Source organism: Bactrocera neohumeralis, unplaced genomic scaffold (assembly GCF_024586455.1).
Source record: "Bactrocera neohumeralis isolate Rockhampton unplaced genomic scaffold, APGP_CSIRO_Bneo_wtdbg2-racon-allhic-juicebox.fasta_v2 ctg1406, whole genome shotgun sequence".
Lineage (NCBI taxonomy): Eukaryota > Metazoa > Arthropoda > Insecta > Diptera > Tephritidae > Bactrocera > Bactrocera neohumeralis.
In genome coordinates, this window is record NW_026089711.1 from 33,175 (window position 1) to 51,985 (window position 18,811).

The 18,811-nt window shown below is 35.0% G+C and overlaps 2 protein-coding genes across 2 annotated transcripts; both read right to left on the minus strand.

The window, feature by feature from the left end:
- Window positions 1-60: 60 nt before the first annotated feature.
- Window positions 61-1,627, minus strand: LOC126766489 (putative nuclease HARBI1). The gene is made up of 4 exons (XM_050484262.1): window positions 1,278-1,627; window positions 784-1,225; window positions 588-723; window positions 61-534 (listed from the first exon to the last, which is right to left on the minus strand). Exons 1-4 carry the CDS (start codon window positions 1,394-1,396, stop codon window positions 311-313), a joined length of 921 nt encoding a protein of 306 aa, XP_050340219.1. The 5' UTR covers window positions 1,397-1,627; the 3' UTR covers window positions 61-310.
- A 4,119-nt stretch (window positions 1,628-5,746) lies between these two features.
- Window positions 5,747-9,968, minus strand: LOC126766491 (uncharacterized). The gene is made up of 3 exons (XM_050484263.1): window positions 9,282-9,968; window positions 7,225-9,205; window positions 5,747-5,780 (listed from the first exon to the last, which is right to left on the minus strand). The coding sequence occupies exons 1-3, from the start codon at window positions 9,742-9,744 to the stop codon at window positions 5,747-5,749; spliced, it is 2,478 nt and encodes an 825-aa protein (XP_050340220.1). The 5' UTR covers window positions 9,745-9,968.
- Window positions 9,969-18,811: the final 8,843 nt, after the last annotated feature.

Sequence of the window (18,811 nt, forward strand, 5' to 3'; positions counted from 1 at the left end):
ATTATTCCAGACACAAAGTAATATTTTTTTTATTTTATTTTTAATTATTCTGGAATGAAGTGATATTTTATATTTTTGTACCATAGTTTAAGTTTACATTAAATATAGTGATATTGTTATTTAATGAATTCATTTAAATAAAATTTAATATTTTAATTATTTAGAGGGAAGTAATAATATTATTGCGAATTATTCGAGCCGTATCCTCTTCTTCTCTTTCTATGTCCAAAATATCATTGGTCATTGTAGTATGTGAAGTAGATGGTATTTCTTCCGGAGATTCCACTTGAAAGTGTTGGCAAATATTGTGCTATGCGCAACAAGCATTCACAATTTGCGTAGCCTTTTCGGGAGTGTAATGTAAACCTCGTACAGATAAAAGACATCGAAATCTACTCTTGAGTACACCAATTGTCCGCTCTACAATATTCCGGGCCTTTGAGTGTACTGTATTGTAGCGTGCTTGGGGTAAAGAAGCTTCCGCCAAGCGATTAGGCGTTATTAAAAATTTGTGCAGAGAATAGCCAGCGTTGCCTAAGAAATTACATTACTCTAATTATTTAGCAATAAATACGATAAAGTCTTACCCAAGATCCTAGTGTTATTCTGTATGTTGTTCTGTAAATGCACTTTCAAATCGCTAACATTGAAAACAAAAGAGTCATGATTTGCGCCTGCATGCTTAGCATCCACATACCGAATAGACATTTTATAATCACAAAGCTAAAAATTTTAAGAAATTATACCATTTTGTTTCTAATGTAATTCAGATTTTATACATACAATCATCACGTTTAAACTGCAGTAGCCCTTTCTGTTATGATAAAGATGTTGCACTTCTTTTCTTGGTGAAATTATGCGAACATGAGTCCCGTCGATGCAACCAACTACTCTCGGGAAAGCACTTTTTGAATAAAATGAAACTTTTGAAGCGTTTTGCTCCTCCTCAGTCATTTGAATTTTAATCCATTGGGCACAAATACGTTGTTCAATTACATTTAGAACCTCTTTAATTACTAAAGATAACGTAGGTTGCGCCAACCCAATGTTAAAATCATTTCCACTGCATTTTTGATAACCACCGTCAGCAAGGAAACGCAGAGTTGCGCATAATTTTAATATATTAGATATGGCCGTTCCTCGCACACGTTTGTGGAAATGTTCCTTCATCTCATTCAGTAAAAAACAAAATGCTTCTTTATTTAATCGAAAATAACTTATGAATCTGCAACAAATATTATTAAAAAGCAATTCAATTGTGAAAAACTATGGCTTACTTTGCATTTGGAAGCTCCAATGGATTTGAGTGATCACGAAGGCTTTTTCGTATACGTAGCACATCAATTTTGCTCCCAGTATTTTCGTCATTGTAATATAAATCAAAACTTATATCCATTTTTTATTTATTGTTTATTATATATGTTTATTCACTTTTTCGCGAGCGACAACTGAATTCAATTGTTTAAATATGTCGTTTACAAAATTTTAGCTGTTTCACTATCTGTCAAATTTCCCTTTCTTAGGTTGGCAACGCCAATCATACTTCGACTGAACTTAGTTGAAGTTCGCAATACCGAAAAAGAGTTTGGTTGATCTGAAGTTGAGTTGCCTTAACTTCAATTCGACCAAGCCGGGTTGAAAACCGCAATAGGGGCACAATTCTGATTTTCAATGGTGTCACAGAATCTATTTGGATTTTCGTCTTTTCGAACATACGCAAAACCAATATTCGAATCAGCTGTTTACTAATGTGACAAAACTTGCAAATGAATACATTTGGAAGCAATACTATTAAAGTTTTTAATGAGTTCCGAATTAAAGAAAGATTTTAAGAGATAACATTTATCGAATGAATAAAGACGCTTTTGGATGTTAAATTACGTTTTGTAAATCTAATATCTTGCAATAAAATGGGTGCGATGTTAAAAACAAAAAAAAAAATATATAATACTGCGAACATAAAAATGCGAAGTCGAGCAAACATACATACATATATACAGAAAAATAACATTACGGTATTTATGCAATTGCCGGGGAATGCTTCAATATGTGAAAAAAGGCAACGAGGTAATCGGAAATTATTATATTATATTAATTTTATGTGAAGTTTAGACCAATGTCGAGAATAATTTTATTCATACACATTTTTATTATTTTACGCAGAAAAACATATGAATATAAAGATTATGTTAAGCACCAAATTTTGTTGACATTGGTCCAGTAGTATTTAAAATATTTACCTAAGGGTAGGCGTTGACGCACCTGTTGCCAAATTTTTACACCGATTCCTTTTATGACCCAGATACCTTTTTTACCATGATTAATTTTGGTTTTTGTGGTTTTTCTCCGATTCCTATTGTTATACTGATTATAGTGAACCTCTAGTTAATCCCAAAAAGGTATTACTACCACTTTTGCATATTAAATTGGGTTTAATGAAGAATTTTGTTACGGCAATGGCCAGAAATGTACAAGGGTTCTTGTATCTGAAACAAAAAATTTCAAGAGTCAGTGAAGCAAAAATTAAGGAGGGCATATTTGTGGGTCCGCAAATAAGAGAACTAATGAAAGATAAACCATTTGAGGAAATGCTCGATGAAACTGAAAAACGAGCTTTTAAACGCGTGGTTAATTTTCTCGGAAATGTGAAAGCTGACAATGACAAAGATCTTGTGGCTGAACTGCTTACTGTCTATAAAAAATGAGTTGCAACACGTCCCTTAAAAATCACTTTCTGGACTCCCATTTGGATGTTTTCCCCGAAAATTTAGGGGTCGTAAGTGACGAACATGCGAAACGGTTCCACTGAGACATTTCTGCTATGTAGAAGCGGTACCAAGGCAAGTGGAGTGTCAGCTTGCTTGCCGATTACTGCTGAACATTTTACATTGTTAAGGGATACTCCAAGGAGGATGGAGTCATGTGTAGAAGTTCACGCAAGTGAAGAAAGTTCTCTGATCGCCATTCACTTGGGAGTGGCCAGAAACGATTCTTTTACACATGGCTCAAGCAGCTCACAACTTCCGGTCTTTGACCAAGTGTCCTCTGGGTAGCCTAAGAACATCCGTTCGAAGGCGGGCTAAAGTGAGAAAGCGAAACATCCCCTAAATAGGGTTGTGCGCTGGGTTTGGGACCCGCCACGTAAAAAAGTAATTTATTACTTTCGTACAGATTTAAGGCAAACGGATTATTCCAAAATTTGACGCAATCTCTTTCGACTACATAACTACTATAAAGCTAAAAAAATACGCAAACATAATAAAACAATAATAATAAAGTTATATTTGACGTAACTCATAATGACATGTTAGTCATCTAATTTGGTGTAAATTTATGTGCAACTAATTTTCAAATTTGCAAGGTTTCGGCGTTTTTTGCATTACCTGAAAGGACCGTTCTTCCATCAACGTTTAAATTAAGAGTGGCAAAAAGATTCGTTTTTTGAAAATTCCTAACATTTGCAAAATTAACTGCTAATAAATTTTCTCTAAAGATCTTTTACGTATGGAAAACAAATATTATTTATATTATTTCTTAAAAACTCTGCTGCTTGTGTCTTTAAAGTAACTTGACACTTAACATTTTAATATATTTCGTTTTTTATATTCTTGCAACCTTTTGCTATAGAGTATAATAGTTATGTTCACCTTACAGTTGTACGTATCACTTAAAACTAAGCGAAATAGATATATTATTATATATATATAAATGATCAGGATGACGAGAAAAGTTGAAATCCGGGTAACTGTCTTTCTTAAAGATTGTTATTGACAGCTTGAGAAAGGGAAAGAGTTAACGCAAGAAGCTCCTCTGCGGCAAGAAATCTCGCGGGTGGCCTGACTCAGCAAATTTCCACTCTCACGTTGACTGCTAATTCTTCGCTTGTCGCTTCATGTTAATGCCAACAGTGGAAGGAAGCCGGACATCGTCACGTATGCAGCAGCGAATGGCTGTGCTTTAGGCTGGTTATATGTATACACCAGAGAACTGCAACGAGTAATAAATTTTTGTTTAATACTTAAGTACTGATCCGTTACTCTGTCTGATTCTGTCAGTTCAGTTCATGTACACGAAGCGCACTGTTTGTCCTGAAATCAGCGATAGGGAACAACTTTGAATCGCTAGCAATCAGCTTATACCTGATTTGTTTATGAACGCTCGTATCAGCAGAAAATACCCGAAGTGATGCAAACTCATGCTTCAATGATTGAAATGATCGACAGAGTTTGGTTTGTATATCATCCCCTAAACACTAATTTGCTAGTGCACTTTTGTTCTGTTTCAAATACATATGTTTGTATATACATGAATGATGATATATGTATATGCATAATGGAAATTCCATCGAGTACATACATACAACAAATGTATGTATATAGTATGTATGTACGTTTTCGATTGAATTTTCATTGTTTACGCTTCGAAAATTTTTAACATGCGCACATTTTCAAAGCTGATACATTTTTTGCCGCACATGATTAAAATCGGTCCAGCAGAAAATTGTTGTTGTTTGCTGTATTCATAGATTTACCCATAGATTTACTCGTAGATTTACTTATAGTTTACCCAAAGTTTCACTTCAATTCAAACAATCGTCGCAACGCTATGAACTGACATGATACGATTGCAACCGAAGCCAGCCATACGTTTACACGATCGTGATTGCCGAAGAACAGATTGTTCGTGTTGCATCAGGTCAGTTGACGCTGGAGGCTACTCGCATTGATTAACAATGATGTCTATGCTGAACTTGATTGACTTGAATTGATTTGATTGTGTTTTTGGCACGACTGTTTGTTCTGATTTTATCGTACTCGTTGCAGCTCTATGGTATACACCAAAAACCATTGACGAATCTTTGGTTTGGTAGTCATCCTGTTAAGCAACTTATTAGAAGAAAGCCAGTTCGATTCAGTTATAAAAACTGAATGCAGATGACTAACTGTGTATATTTATATCAGTTCGACACTTATTGTGGGGCTAAAGTGGCTGAACATCCAAGAGGAGGTTTGCATTATGTTCAATAGTTGTGCTCGAATTTTTTTACCAAAGAATTCGGTGGATTTGTGAGCTATACCTGTATAATACAGTACTTTACTTCGAGTAGAGAGAGAATGTTTAAAAATTTATCATACCAATGGCCATCAAAGAATCAATTAACAATTTTTTATATAACTGTAACTTTACATAGATACCCCTCATTATCCCATTGTACTCACTCCTGTCCAAATGGACACTTCTGTTATTTTTAAGAGGGAGTTAATTACATCACTTTAATAAATGTTTTATAAATAAAACTGGTTTTATATATGGTTGGGATTTAATTAATTTGGATTTCCATTTTTATTTGGAGGATGATGGGATCAGCGGCGTTTGCGTTAAAAAACATCTTTCTTCGTTGAAAGCGAACAATATTTAAAAATAATAAGTCTCAAAATGACCTTTCACATTATCGTTCTCTTACAATAATTAAAAAAATCAGCTGATTTCTATGCGCTGGGCAAAGTGGAACTGCGGCTATGTTTCACATGTAATTTTGTATAAGCATTGAAGTGCTATATATGCATAACTGGGCCTTAAGTGTGTTAAACATAAACTTTGAGCATATAATAAAACGATATTTTTTTATTAATGTAAATAGAAAACAAATAGAATTTTTCCCAGCATAGTATTAATTGAGAAATATCAAGTTATGTACAAAACATTAAAAAGATTAATTTAAAGAAAATATTGGGTTTCCAATTGCTTATTTTGATCTGGACAAAGAAAGTGGGCCGTTTCTGCGGTATATAAGAAAATTTATTATTGTTTTAAGTGTTATGGTTTTTGAGTGTTTAAGCGTTAATATCTTGTAGTGTGTCTACAATTTTTCAGAATTATTATTATTTATTAAAGCGGAAAATATAATTACACATTTACAGTAGAAAAAATACTTAGCGACTAAGGACATCAGCTTTATAACTTATTAACTAAATCATATACTGAACTAATTGTTTTCCATTATCACACTTCAAAATAGATATCTAATTGACAGATAAATTTCATAAAGTCTTTTATATTAGAATGTGTTACATTTGTTAACGATTCTCTTAAGTTATGACGGTATTCTGCTTGTCACGATTGTCTTATATCTCTAATTGTCACAATCGTAATTTAGTGACTGTGTTAGTCGGGATGCCTCAATTTGGTATATGGCGAAAAGAAGGGCAAGCAATCAGCTGTTTAGTTTAGCTGATTAGAAATGAGTGCAAGTACACAATCGGAATTTAAAAATCTATTGCATGCTGTTTATGCGATCTCACCCCTCAACACAAAATTCATCACACCACACAACATTCAGCACACAACATAACATTTATCACACAACTCACACTCATCACACAACACCACATTCAGCACACAACCTACATCACCATACACGCAACCCCACGCAACAAACCAACCACACTACACACACACCATACGTTATCGTTTTCACCACCTAACCGATCAAAAAGGATTGGTTAGATCGGGGTCAACACAATTCGTTTTCTATGCCCGCATCCGATACATCTGTACGTTTCGCCAACTCTTGGATTTTTCGTCAAAGTTGTGGTCCAAATTTGGAAAACCGTTTCGGTCGCGTGTACTGGTGTGAAATACCAGTGAACAAATTCATAAAAGTGAATTAGAATTGTATAAAAATTTGAATATTTATTTTTATATTTATATTACTACTAGCTGACCCGGCGGCTGACTTCGCACCGCCTAATTATTGGAGGCATATTTAGTAAGTCACAAACACACGACACAATACTTTTTTAATTTTATTGAAATTTGCTGCTTTTAGATTTTTAGGAATATTAAAGAATTATAGTATAGATGCACAGCAAAGAGACGTTAACATTTCAAGAGACATTTTACCATAGACAATTTTTTTTTGAGTGAATACTGACAAATATTTACACTATAACTATGAAACTACATCTGTCGTTTTTTTTTGACGATGGCCATGGTTAGGAAAAGAAGAAGAACTACATCTGTCATCGAGAAAATAAAGAATTCAAACAACTATAATATAGTTATAGTGAAGCTATATATCCCTCAACTCCTTAAAATGCATTGTCCGTTTTGTAAAAAGTGGATGGAACGGCAGAAAAAACCAGTAGAATCAAGACCCCCACGAGAATCAAGAAAGTTAATCCCCCCGACCCACTGTTTACAGCTTGTGTTAAACGATCGTACGCAATCCTTTGTTCTTCCTTCAATTGGGGAACAGTTGTGCGAACTGCTTCGGTCATAGCTTGAGTATCGTACTGGAGTTCTCTTTGCAACTGATGGTTTAATGCATAGTGCATAGCACGATTGGGGGCTGTCAGGCCCAAACACGACAATACTTTATTTGCCATCAACAAACACATATCTTCTATTATGATCAATGTGTCATTGTAAATCTCTGCCGTAATTTCCAATGTAGGATTCAAAGTTCCACAACGCACGCGATGCAACATATCCTCAGACATGTCATCCCTATATTTCATCCACAAATCATTCGGATTTGAGGGGAAACATGTCGATATTATAATCGCAAACAGTGTGCGAATTTGATGCGGCGATGAAGATATCACGGAATCCTTGAGCGTATCATCCCAATGCGAATCGTTTTCAAGCAACCGTAGTAATTGACACGCCTCACGGTAAGTCGCACACAGATGTCCATCAACTGTTCGCAATTGTTGAAAAGATGTTGGACCAGGAACATTCACCAATAACAATCTATGATAATAACATTCATCGTTATTAGAATGTACTGTATATATACGGCCTATAGCATCTGTGGCAAATACATTTTCATATCCTTTAAGTGGTGTTCCTTGTTTACGACGCTGAAAAGACTTTGATGATGTGTTCCATGTGTAGTAGCGCGGCATATCAGCATACAGCAAAGTGCGAGCGAATTGATCAGTTGCACAAATTGAGAAGAAACCTGTCAATGTGGTCACAGGTGGACGTGCCGCTCTATCCACAGCGTTGTTTGGGTTGAAATACACTCGTTGTCCATTTTCTAAATGAACTGCCAAATGCAATACAGTGGGATGTCTTTCATGAATTGCAAACGAAAATATGCGCCAAATAGCCTCATTGCTGCTTACATAGCGACCCATCTGATAGTGAGACACTTCATCATTTGTGTTTGTTACTGCGAACATGGCCATGTCGCTACCTTTGTTAACATATTTACATATGTACTTTATGGATTTCACAGAGTTACAAAATTCCACGTTGATGTGAGCTTCAAAAGTTTTGGACAATATGGGCGAGAACGGCACAATCCAACGATTGTCTACATGAAAATCTTGTCCTTTTATCTTGACATCTACAGATCGTCCACCGTCCTCAACTGATCGCCGACGATACAATGGGTAACCATCGATTCCCGAGATGGTTTCAGCAAGCAAGTTTCTCGGGTACCGTTTGGAGCACTTGCCGTCGATCATACAGGGTGAGCTGTTGTTGAAAACTCCGCAAGGTCCATGTATCATGTGTTTAGTTACTATCGTATGCAATTTTGGGTCAACCGTTTCATCAGGAATTTCGGCTGAAATAATGGAATCAATTTCTTCTGGCCTTATTTTGTCAACCAACCAGACTAATATATGAGCATGTGGCAAACCACGCTTTTGCCACTCAACAGAGTACATCCAACAACGTACTTGGCCATACACACGATGCTTTGTAATGAAATTCATTAAAGATTTTAATTTTTGCTTGTAAACTCTGGCTGTGATGTCATGCCTATCAAGTGGTGTTTGGTTGTGTAGCAGTTCTTTTTTTATTTCAATCCATTGTGGGTTACAGGTGAATGTAATAAATAGGTCTGGACGGCCATACTTTCGAACATAAGACATCGCATCTTGAGCGTACTCGTGCATGTGGCGCGGGCTTCCGATGTAAGTGGCCGGTAAAATTGTCATTCTTCCTACATTATTTACATTGCCGTCAGCATTGATTGCATCGCGAAGATGAATGTACTCTTCAGATCGAAGCTGCTGTTGGTTAAGACGGATGTATGTCAATCTTTCAGTCTCAATTTTGACGTACATGTCCACTGCATACTGATGAAAGAGCCGTTGACACATCAAAATGTGATTTACTTCACCTTCACGGATCATGAGTCTGTATGCATAATAATTCATGGCACTGACTTTTTTGTGTGTATCAGCACCTGGAAGTACATATGATAAAAAAATACATTTATATATTGAACATATAAAATATTTTATTTTGTATAATCTAATTACCTGTTGTTGGATTAACCATTTTGATATTAAAATGGTACCCATCTTCTCCCTGCCAGAAAATTAATGGGTATTGTAAAGCATCATAAGCTCTATGCGTTTCATATACACGTTTCAATTCATTGTTCCGGCGATGAAGTACAATATCTCTTGATTGCAAATTCTCTCCAACAACGACAATAGCCACTTCATCTATTGTCGGTGAATTAAACCTCCTTGCATGCTCTCCAGCAGGTGTTTTGTCGGCTCTTATTACAATATTATGGCTGTCTGATGGCATCCGATCCAGTGCCATTTTGAACATCTTCACTAATTCATTATTCTCGTGAAGAAATGTTTGCAGTTGTTGGACAATGATTCGCTTGACGGTTGGATTATGACCACAACGTGTATCAACTTCCACATCTTGATTGCCCATAAAATAAATTTGCAAAAATTTATGATCTGCATCTGGCACTGGCAGCATTGCCCCCAGTAGGTGATGAATTTGTCCTTGTATCTGTAATTGTTTAAGAACTGGTTAAATTAATTGTGATACAAATACAAATTAGAATTTCACTAAAACAATTATGGTATACTACCTTGAAAGTAGGCATGAACCCGTCTTGTACTATATGCGTTGCACCAAACGATGTCATTTGGAAGCAATTATTATATTTTTGGATGTTAGCCAAGAAGTGTTTAGACTCACTTTCCATCCCATTAACTAATGAGTGTAACGGTTCAGGTGGTGGAACCAATTGAGGCAATTGTACATTGCCACCAGCACAACATAATCCTGCAGGTTCACTACTGTACTTTAATGCTTTACAATGTTGACAAATGATTGACATTTCTCCAATCGTCACAGATTTGTCGGCACTATAATCAAATTCCGGATCGTAGGAAAATGCTCCTCGTTCGAGGTTTACAGGAGCATTGCGTCTGCGGAATCGATTAAATTCGTTATCCCGTGCTCGCTGCTGTTGTGATCGATGTGCACGAACTCGTTCCATTCTCCCCCTATCCACTTGATAGTTATTTACTCTTGAACGTAATTCTCCCATACTTGTACGACTGTTATCATTATCAGCATCTCGCTGGTCATTAGTGCGGTTGGAGCGTAAAGTAGCTCGTTGCACATTTACACGACTTCGACGACCTATGTCAGGTCGTTTTCTTTTCCTCGGCATTGTAAGCAGCGAGAAGAAAATCACTTTTAGCAGTATTTCAATATTTCTCCAATTAAATGTTTCTTTTTTTAACATGAGATGACAAAACCAAGGATGTTAAAGTAGGAGCGCAGCAAAAAGTCTTTAAATTTATGGACAAAACAATGTAACGTTCGGATATACGTTCGGATATACTTATTACTTTCTTATTTCTCCAATTAAATGTTTCTTTTTTTTAACATGAGATGACAAAACCAAGGATGTTAAAGTAGGAGCGCAGCAAAAAGTCTCTAAATGTATGTACAAAACAATGTAACTTACATGAGATTGGAACGTTCGGATACACTTTTCTTATTTCTCCAATTAAATGTTTCTTTTTTTTTAACATGAGATGACAAAACCAAGGATGTTAAAGTAGGAGCGCAGCAAAAAGTCTCTAAATTTATGGACAAAACAATGTAACGTTCGGATACACGTGCTTTTTACATGAGATGACAAAACAATGGAACGTTCGGATACACTTATTACTTTCTTATTTCTCCAATTAAATGTTTATTTTTTTTTAACATGAGATGACAAAACCAAGGATTTAATGCTTAGGAGCGCTTGAAAATTTTATTTTATCATTTGCGAAAACAATGTAACGTTTGAGCTCTTGAACTCCTTAAATCTTTTGTGACAAAACAATAAAAAAGGATAAATATCCTTTTTTTTACAAATGTATTTCTGGGAAAAATAAAAAGTCATATTTTCGGACTACTATATAATAATTGCGGCATAAATTTTATATACCAATTAAAATAATAAATTTAAAATGAGCAATGATATTTTGATTTATGCTTGTATAAGTTTATTAAATTTAAGACTTCGGAACAATTTGCATAATATTTCTATAAATCGACAACAATATTGTACTAAATATTAAATGTTATTTTGAAAATGTAATTTATTTTTATAATATAACACAACCGTCTTAACTCGCTCTTCTAATTTTCATTTTGCCAAAATTAAAATGCCGATACACCGTCGAACTGTCATCGTAACCGGTTGCTTTTCGCTCTGTGCTTATTGAGTTTGTTAAAACGGTATAACGGTTTGTTCTGCGTTTATATTACGCTCGTGCTTTGTTTGTGAATTAATTTTTTATCGTTTTATATCTTTTCAATCACTTAATTTCTTAATTTGTTAAACTAAAATTCGCGTTTACTATGGCCCCTGGGGCCACCAAATTAGGGGATAATAGGTTTTCCCTATTATCTCCAATAATGAAAAAGAAAAGAAAAAAACCAAATCCGATCCCGTTAGACCAATTTCCAGAATTACCAGTCTCAAACACGGATGATCCAAAATTTTTGGTCATGTCATCGCTGGACGACAACAAGCCACTTAATTCGTTATCATGCTTCGCTACGTATAAAGGTATTCAAGCAATCAGTAAGGAAGTAAGTAAAGTTACTGAGCTACGTGATGGTAGCCTACTGCTCTTTGTAAATAACAACAAAACAGCTAGCAAATTTCTTTCTGCAAAAATTTTACCTGGCGGAGGTCATATCAATGTCAAGCTTCATAATACTTTGAATACGGTTAAAGGCACCATATACGCCCCATTCCTGAATAACTTATCAGAAGAAGATATTGTTGATGGTCTTAAGGAGCAGGGTGTTTCTGCTGTACATAAGTTTTCACGAATTGCTGACGGCTCCCGTAATCCTACGGGTGTAGTTTTATTAACTTTTGATAAATACAAACTTCCTGAAAGAATTGATGTTGCCTGGAGGAACCTCACTGTCCGTCCGTATTACCCTAATCCTATGCGTTGTAAGCAATGTCAATTAATTGGCCACACAGCAAAATACTGCCGTAATTCACCTTCTTGTGTCTCATGCAACCTCCCTTCCGATCATACCCCACCTACTGAATGTAAGAGAATAATGTGTGCAAATTGCTCGGGCGACCACCCGGCATCATCTAATACTTGCCCTAAATATCAACAATCCAAAGAAATATTAAAAATTAAAACTATTTATAAATGTAGTATGCGTGAAGCTGTTACCAAGTATAAAATTCAATTTTCTCATACAACTTCTAATGCAAACTCTTTTGCCTCTATAGCTAAAATTTCTAACAATACTAATCAAATCAATAATGAAACAACACCTAATAACAAATCCAACAATCCTACCAAAACTAATCTAACAACAACTACAGACATCAATTCATCTAAACAATCCCTTCCAACCCATCCTACCTCCTCTTCTGTCACTTCTCCTTCCCCTCTCTTTTCCCCTTTATCCATCTCTGACTCTCCTCTCAATATCCTTTCCTCCTGTCCTATCACACCCTCCCCCACCCTCTCCTGCTCGCAAGATCCTCTTGCATTACCCAATTTTCCTTCTTACAATGAAGACATTTAGTTTAAATAAAATATTCGTAGCTTAACTTTTTTCTTTTATAAGTTTACATATGATATGATTACACTTCTTCAATGGAACATTAACGGTTATGTTAATAATTATATTAACTTAGAGTTACTTATGGGATCGTACAATCCATCTATTATCCTGTTGAATGAAACTCACCTATCTTATAATGCCTCAGCTTTTACCCCTAGGGCTTATGTGGGATATTTTATTAATCTCCCACATAACACCACCAACAAGCAGGGAGTTGCCATCCTAGTTAAAAGAAATCTACCTCACGTATTACTTCCCATACCCCTTTCAATTTTTTTTTCTTCTGTAGCTATTGAGATCCTCGCCCCCTATAAAATTTCAATCATCTGTGCTTATTCCCCTCCTGATCAATCATTTTCTACTACTGAATTTTTAAATCTTATTCCTTCCGGTTCAAATCCTTTTATCTTGTGTGGTGACTTCAATGCTTGGAGTCCCCTTTGGGGCTCTGCTTCGGCTAACTCCAAGGGACGTAGCATTGAGGATGCCTTACTAAGATCCAACTGCATTGTTTTAAATGATGGTTCCCCCACCCATTTTTCCACTCACTCTACCTTCACTAATATTGATCTTTCCATATGTTCTGCCTCCCTCTCCTCAAAAATATCCTGGTGTTGTATTGATGATCTCCATGGCAGTGATCATTTTCCCATCCTTTCCAAAATATCTACTTCTCGCCCTCATTCATTTTTTAAGCCCAGGATTCGGTTTAAAACTGATTCGGCTGATTGGGATAGGTTTGAAGAAGCCTGTTTTTCGCATTCACGTTATTTCCCCTTTTCTTCCAATATAAATCAAGAGGCTTCTAGAATCCAAAAAATTATACGTTCTGCTTCTAACTATTCTTTTCCCCTTTCTTCTTCTAAACCAGTCAAGCTTGCTCCTCTTTGGTGGAATAATGAGCTTTCTGCACTAAGAAATCTGAAACAGATCGCATGGCATCAATTTAAACGTTTACGTTCTAGTGCAAACTTAATAGCTTACAAAAAATCCAATGCACTTTTTCGCCATAAAGCTAAGGCTGCTAAGGTTCATTGTTTCCAAGAATTTACGAATAATATCACTTCTTCTTCGGATTCTAGAAAAATCTGGACTGATATGAAAAGACTGGCTGGTTTATCACCTTCTTCTCCTATCACTTATTTAAATACTCCTCGGGGCACTCTACTATATCCCAAAGATATAGCCTTAGAGTTTGCCACCCACTTTTCCAATATTTCTTTGGACTCCAATTTCTCTTCTGATTTTTCCTCTAGTAAACTTTCTTCTCTTTGCTCTCCTTACCTTCCTCCTTCCACCTTATCTCAATCAGCTGAATATTTAGATGCCGATATATCTGAACTTGATTTTAATTTAGCCCTCTCGTCAGTCAAGGGCAAAACTCCTGGCATTGATAAAATCTCTTACCTTATCATCAAGCACCTTCCTCCATTCCTTATATCCCGTCTAGTCAAACTTTACAATAGTATTTTTCTCAGTGGCAACTACCCTGTCCTCTGGAAGACTAGCGCGATTATTCCTATTTTAAAACCTGGTAAACCTCCTGGTGTGGTCAGCAGTTATCGTCCCATTTCCCTTCTTCCTTGCCTTGGTAAATTGATTGAAAAGATTATTGCTACTAGACTCGCCTGGTATGCTCAATCTAATAATCTCATTTCGCACAACCAAGTTGCGTTCAAGAGGGGGCAGGGTACGTTGGATGCTCTCCTGCACCTTGATCACTTTATCTCTGATACTCTGTCCCACAAAAATCATGTTTCTATTCTTTCTTTAGATTTCCTAAAAGCATTTGACAGGATTGGGATTCATGTAGTGTTAAGACAGCTTAGTAGGTGGAGAGTGGGTTCTCGTATTTTTAACTTTGTCAAATCTTTCCTATCCAACCGTAAATTAAGTGTTATCATATCCAATGTTTCATCCTCTGTTCTACCATTAGATAATGGGTACCCCACAAGGGTCACCGCTCTCGGTGATCCTATTTACTATTGCATTTGATGAAATCAGTACCATTCTATCAGATTTTGTTACTATCCGGCATCAGATTTATGCTGATGATTTAATTTTATTCTCAAAAACTTCAAATTTGACTTCAGTAACAATTACTTTCTCTGAAATTTTATTGCGTCTTTCTCGTTGGTCCTCTACTTCAGGCACATCAATATCTTTTCCTAAATCGAAACTTTTTCATATTTGTAAAAAACATCAATGTACTATCCCAACGCTCACATTTGATAATACAAACATTTTGTGTACAGATAGTATTAAGTTCCTTGGTATTGTATTAGACTCTAAGTATACATTTAAGAAACATTGTCAGTATATAAGAAAAAGACTTTTTGTTAATTTAAATATTATTAAATACCTCTCATGTAAGCGCTCACTCATCGGCTCGGCTTTACTGGTCAACGTCACTAAAGCCCTCATCTCATCTGTAATTAATTATGGCTTGGAAATTTATGGACATCATTCTAAGAATCATCTAAAGATGCTTGCTGCGCCCTATCATTCTTCAGTTCGTTGTTCTCTTCGAGTGTTTCCAACATCGCCAATTAAAAACATACTGACGGAAGCTGGCCTACCTTCTCTAAAAGATGCAGTGGAAGATAGCTTAAATAAGCTTTATTCAAAACTCATACTCAGCACGAACTTTACTATAAAAAAGGACTTTCAATCATCACTTTGCAGAAAGAGGTCTCCTAAAATACCGTCTTCTATTTTTAAAAGTGCTTTGTTTGCTAAAACCAATGAGTTGCCGCTTAAAATATTGCTGCCTTGCAGTAAATATATTCCACCGTGGAAAGTAAATGAATCTTCTTTCATTAGTGATCTTACTTTTCTTCGCAAATCCATCACTCCAAGCACTGTGTATAAATCTCGATTTTTGGAATTATCTGCGCACTTCAAATCTTTTGGTTGGCAGTTTATATATACTGATGGCTCCAAATCGTCGCATACATCTTTTGCTGTAGTTGATGATAACCAACAAAGAATATCGTATGGTTTATTATTTCCATTTTGTTCAATTTTTACCGCTGAAGCTACGGGTATTCTCAAAGCTGTCCAGTATGCCCAACAAAACCTTGGTAAATTCATCATCTGTACAGATAGTCTATCGTGTTTTCAAGCTTTAAAAAACCGCAGTAACTACAATGACGTCATTATTGGCATTAGATCGCTGTTGTTTTCGTTAGCACATAGACTAAAAATAATGTGGATACCCGGTCACTCTGGAATCATTGGAAATACTTTTGCGGACTCGGTGGCTAAGGAGGTGTGCATCACTCCAACAACTACATCTGCCTTGTTTGTTAAGAGTGATATAAAACGGCTTATTATTCAACAAAGATCCACTAAATTGGCGCTTGATTGGATGAATTACAGACACCACTACTCTAGAATAAATTCAAATCGTATCAAACCATCCTTTCCGTCATCGCTTTCATCTAATTATATCATTCCATATATCAGACTTCGCATTGGCCACTCCATTATCACACACGCTCACATACTAAATGGCACTCAGATCAACCAATGCCCATTTTGTGATTCAGATTTAAATCTATTGCATCTTCTGCAACATTGTCCAGCACTTCAAACTCATAGACTGTCAAACTTCAATAATACTGATCCAATAATTTTATTGATGGATCCCTCAAGCAACAACATTTCGAAAATCTACAACTTTTTGAAAGACAGCGACCTTCTTCGACGCATATAACATAACCAGTCGGCCGATAGCCCATGATGCTAGTGCTGCGTATTTTCTTAAGTTTGTATAATAATTGTATTATTATGTAAGCTTTTATAAAATAAAAATGTAAAGTATATGCTCTACTCTGCTCCGAGTTTTGTTAGGTAAAAAACTATAGCTGGAGCGGGAGCAAAAAATTAAATTCTGCGCTATGCTCTGGCGTAGCGGTAGCAAAAAATTGGGAGCGGTAGCACAGCGGAGCAAATGAAAATTTTCATGTGCTACAGCTCCCGGATGTGTTTGTTGTTTTTTTTTCTTTTTTGCTATTTTCTGGCATAATATTTGAATTAATTGAATAATTCAAACAAAATAATGTTATGCAAATCATTTTGGCACTTGTTGCGTCAAGTGCCTTTATAAATCTAAAATCAAATATTTTAAGAAATATATTAATAAAGTGAATTAGATAATAATTGAATAAATTATAAATGTTTTTTTATTATGTAAAATATTTACCAATTTTATATTACCAAAAACATCATCTATTCCAAATGTATTACAATACTCAATTACTATGAATTTTCGAAATTAATATTAACTATGTACATATACTTTCCCCCTTTTTATATACATTAGAGTGTTTTTTTTTTTTTTGAACTATTAATTTTTTTCAGTCCCGTCACGAAATTTCCTTGGAAATACCCCAAAAAAAAATTCCCTGAAAATTTTAGCCCTAAATATTTACATTAAGAACTGGACCGAGGCATGTAAAAATTTTCCATAGAAAATACACTACAATCCTGATTTTTATCTTTAAATTCCTACAGATGAGAGGTATTTTCTGGCATTTTTATATGTGCGGAAGAAATTGCGGGAATATAGCGCGGGAATTCCCGCAATTGTTTTATTGAAGGAAACATGAATGACGGGAATTCCCGCAATTTACGCGAATGTGTTAATCCATTGCACTGTGTATTTGCAGTTCTATTCTAAAATTCCCAATATTTAGTAATTTTATAATTTTTTAGGAAGAATCAGTTTGAAATTGTACGCATATATGTACAAAGAATCGAAAAGACTGTATATCTAAAATGTATATTATCAACACTCCAATTATTCAAAGCTTTATCGAAAATCGCGTTTGGTTTGTTATGAATGTATATCTAATAATTATAATAAACCATTTTTTTTTTATTCAACACTCCGTCTTAAAAAAAAACTACCTGGTTAAGAAGCAAAATCAGTATAACCCATATACTAAGCATGTTTGAAAATGAAAATTTTTACTTATTTCTTTCTATTTTTGAATTACTAAAATTTTCAAATGATTCATACATAAATTTTGAACAAATGTTTATGATTTGAAATATAATTTTTGTATTTATGAGCTGTATTGAAATTTAGTATAAAAAGATAAAATGTATCCTATGTCCTTACCCTGCTTCTAAACTACCTCCCCACCAATTTTAAGCCAAATCGGTTCAGCCGTTCTTGAGTTATAAACGACTTTCTTTTATATACCAACTTGTACCATACTTGTAAATCTATGTCTTGCGAACTGTCAAATCTATTACTATTGCCATTGCCAAAACTGTATGTGGGCATTTGTTATCATAAGATAATCATTTGCGCAAAGGCGTAGGGTAGGTAGGTTCGAGTTGATGTAGCGCATGCTTTGAGCTCTTGAAAAATTTATTTTATCATTTGCGAAGGTAGCATTTGGGTAGGTAGCTGATGTAGCCCATGTTTTGAGCCCTTGAACTGTTTAAATCTTTTATGTGGAAAATAAAAAAAGGATAAAGATCCTTTTGTTTACAAATGTATTTCTGGGAAAAATGAAATAATAACAAAGGATAAAGATCCCTTTTTTTTGCAAATGTATATTTCTGGGAAAAATAAGATAATAAGAAAAAGATCCTTTTTTTACAAACGTATTTCTGGGAAAAATAAGAATTCATATTTTTGGACTACTATGTCATAATTGTGGCATACATTTTATAAACCAATTAAAACAATAAATTTAAAATGAGCAATGATATTTTGATTTTCGCTAGTATAAGTTGATTAAATTTAAGATTTCGCTTATTCCCAAACCAATTTGCATAATTTTTCTGTAAATTAACAATATTAAACTAAATAATAATTTTTTGAAAAAATATTATTTTAAAAATGTACTTTATTTTTATAATATAACACAACCGTCTCAATACTCGCTCTTCTAATTTTCATATTACCGAA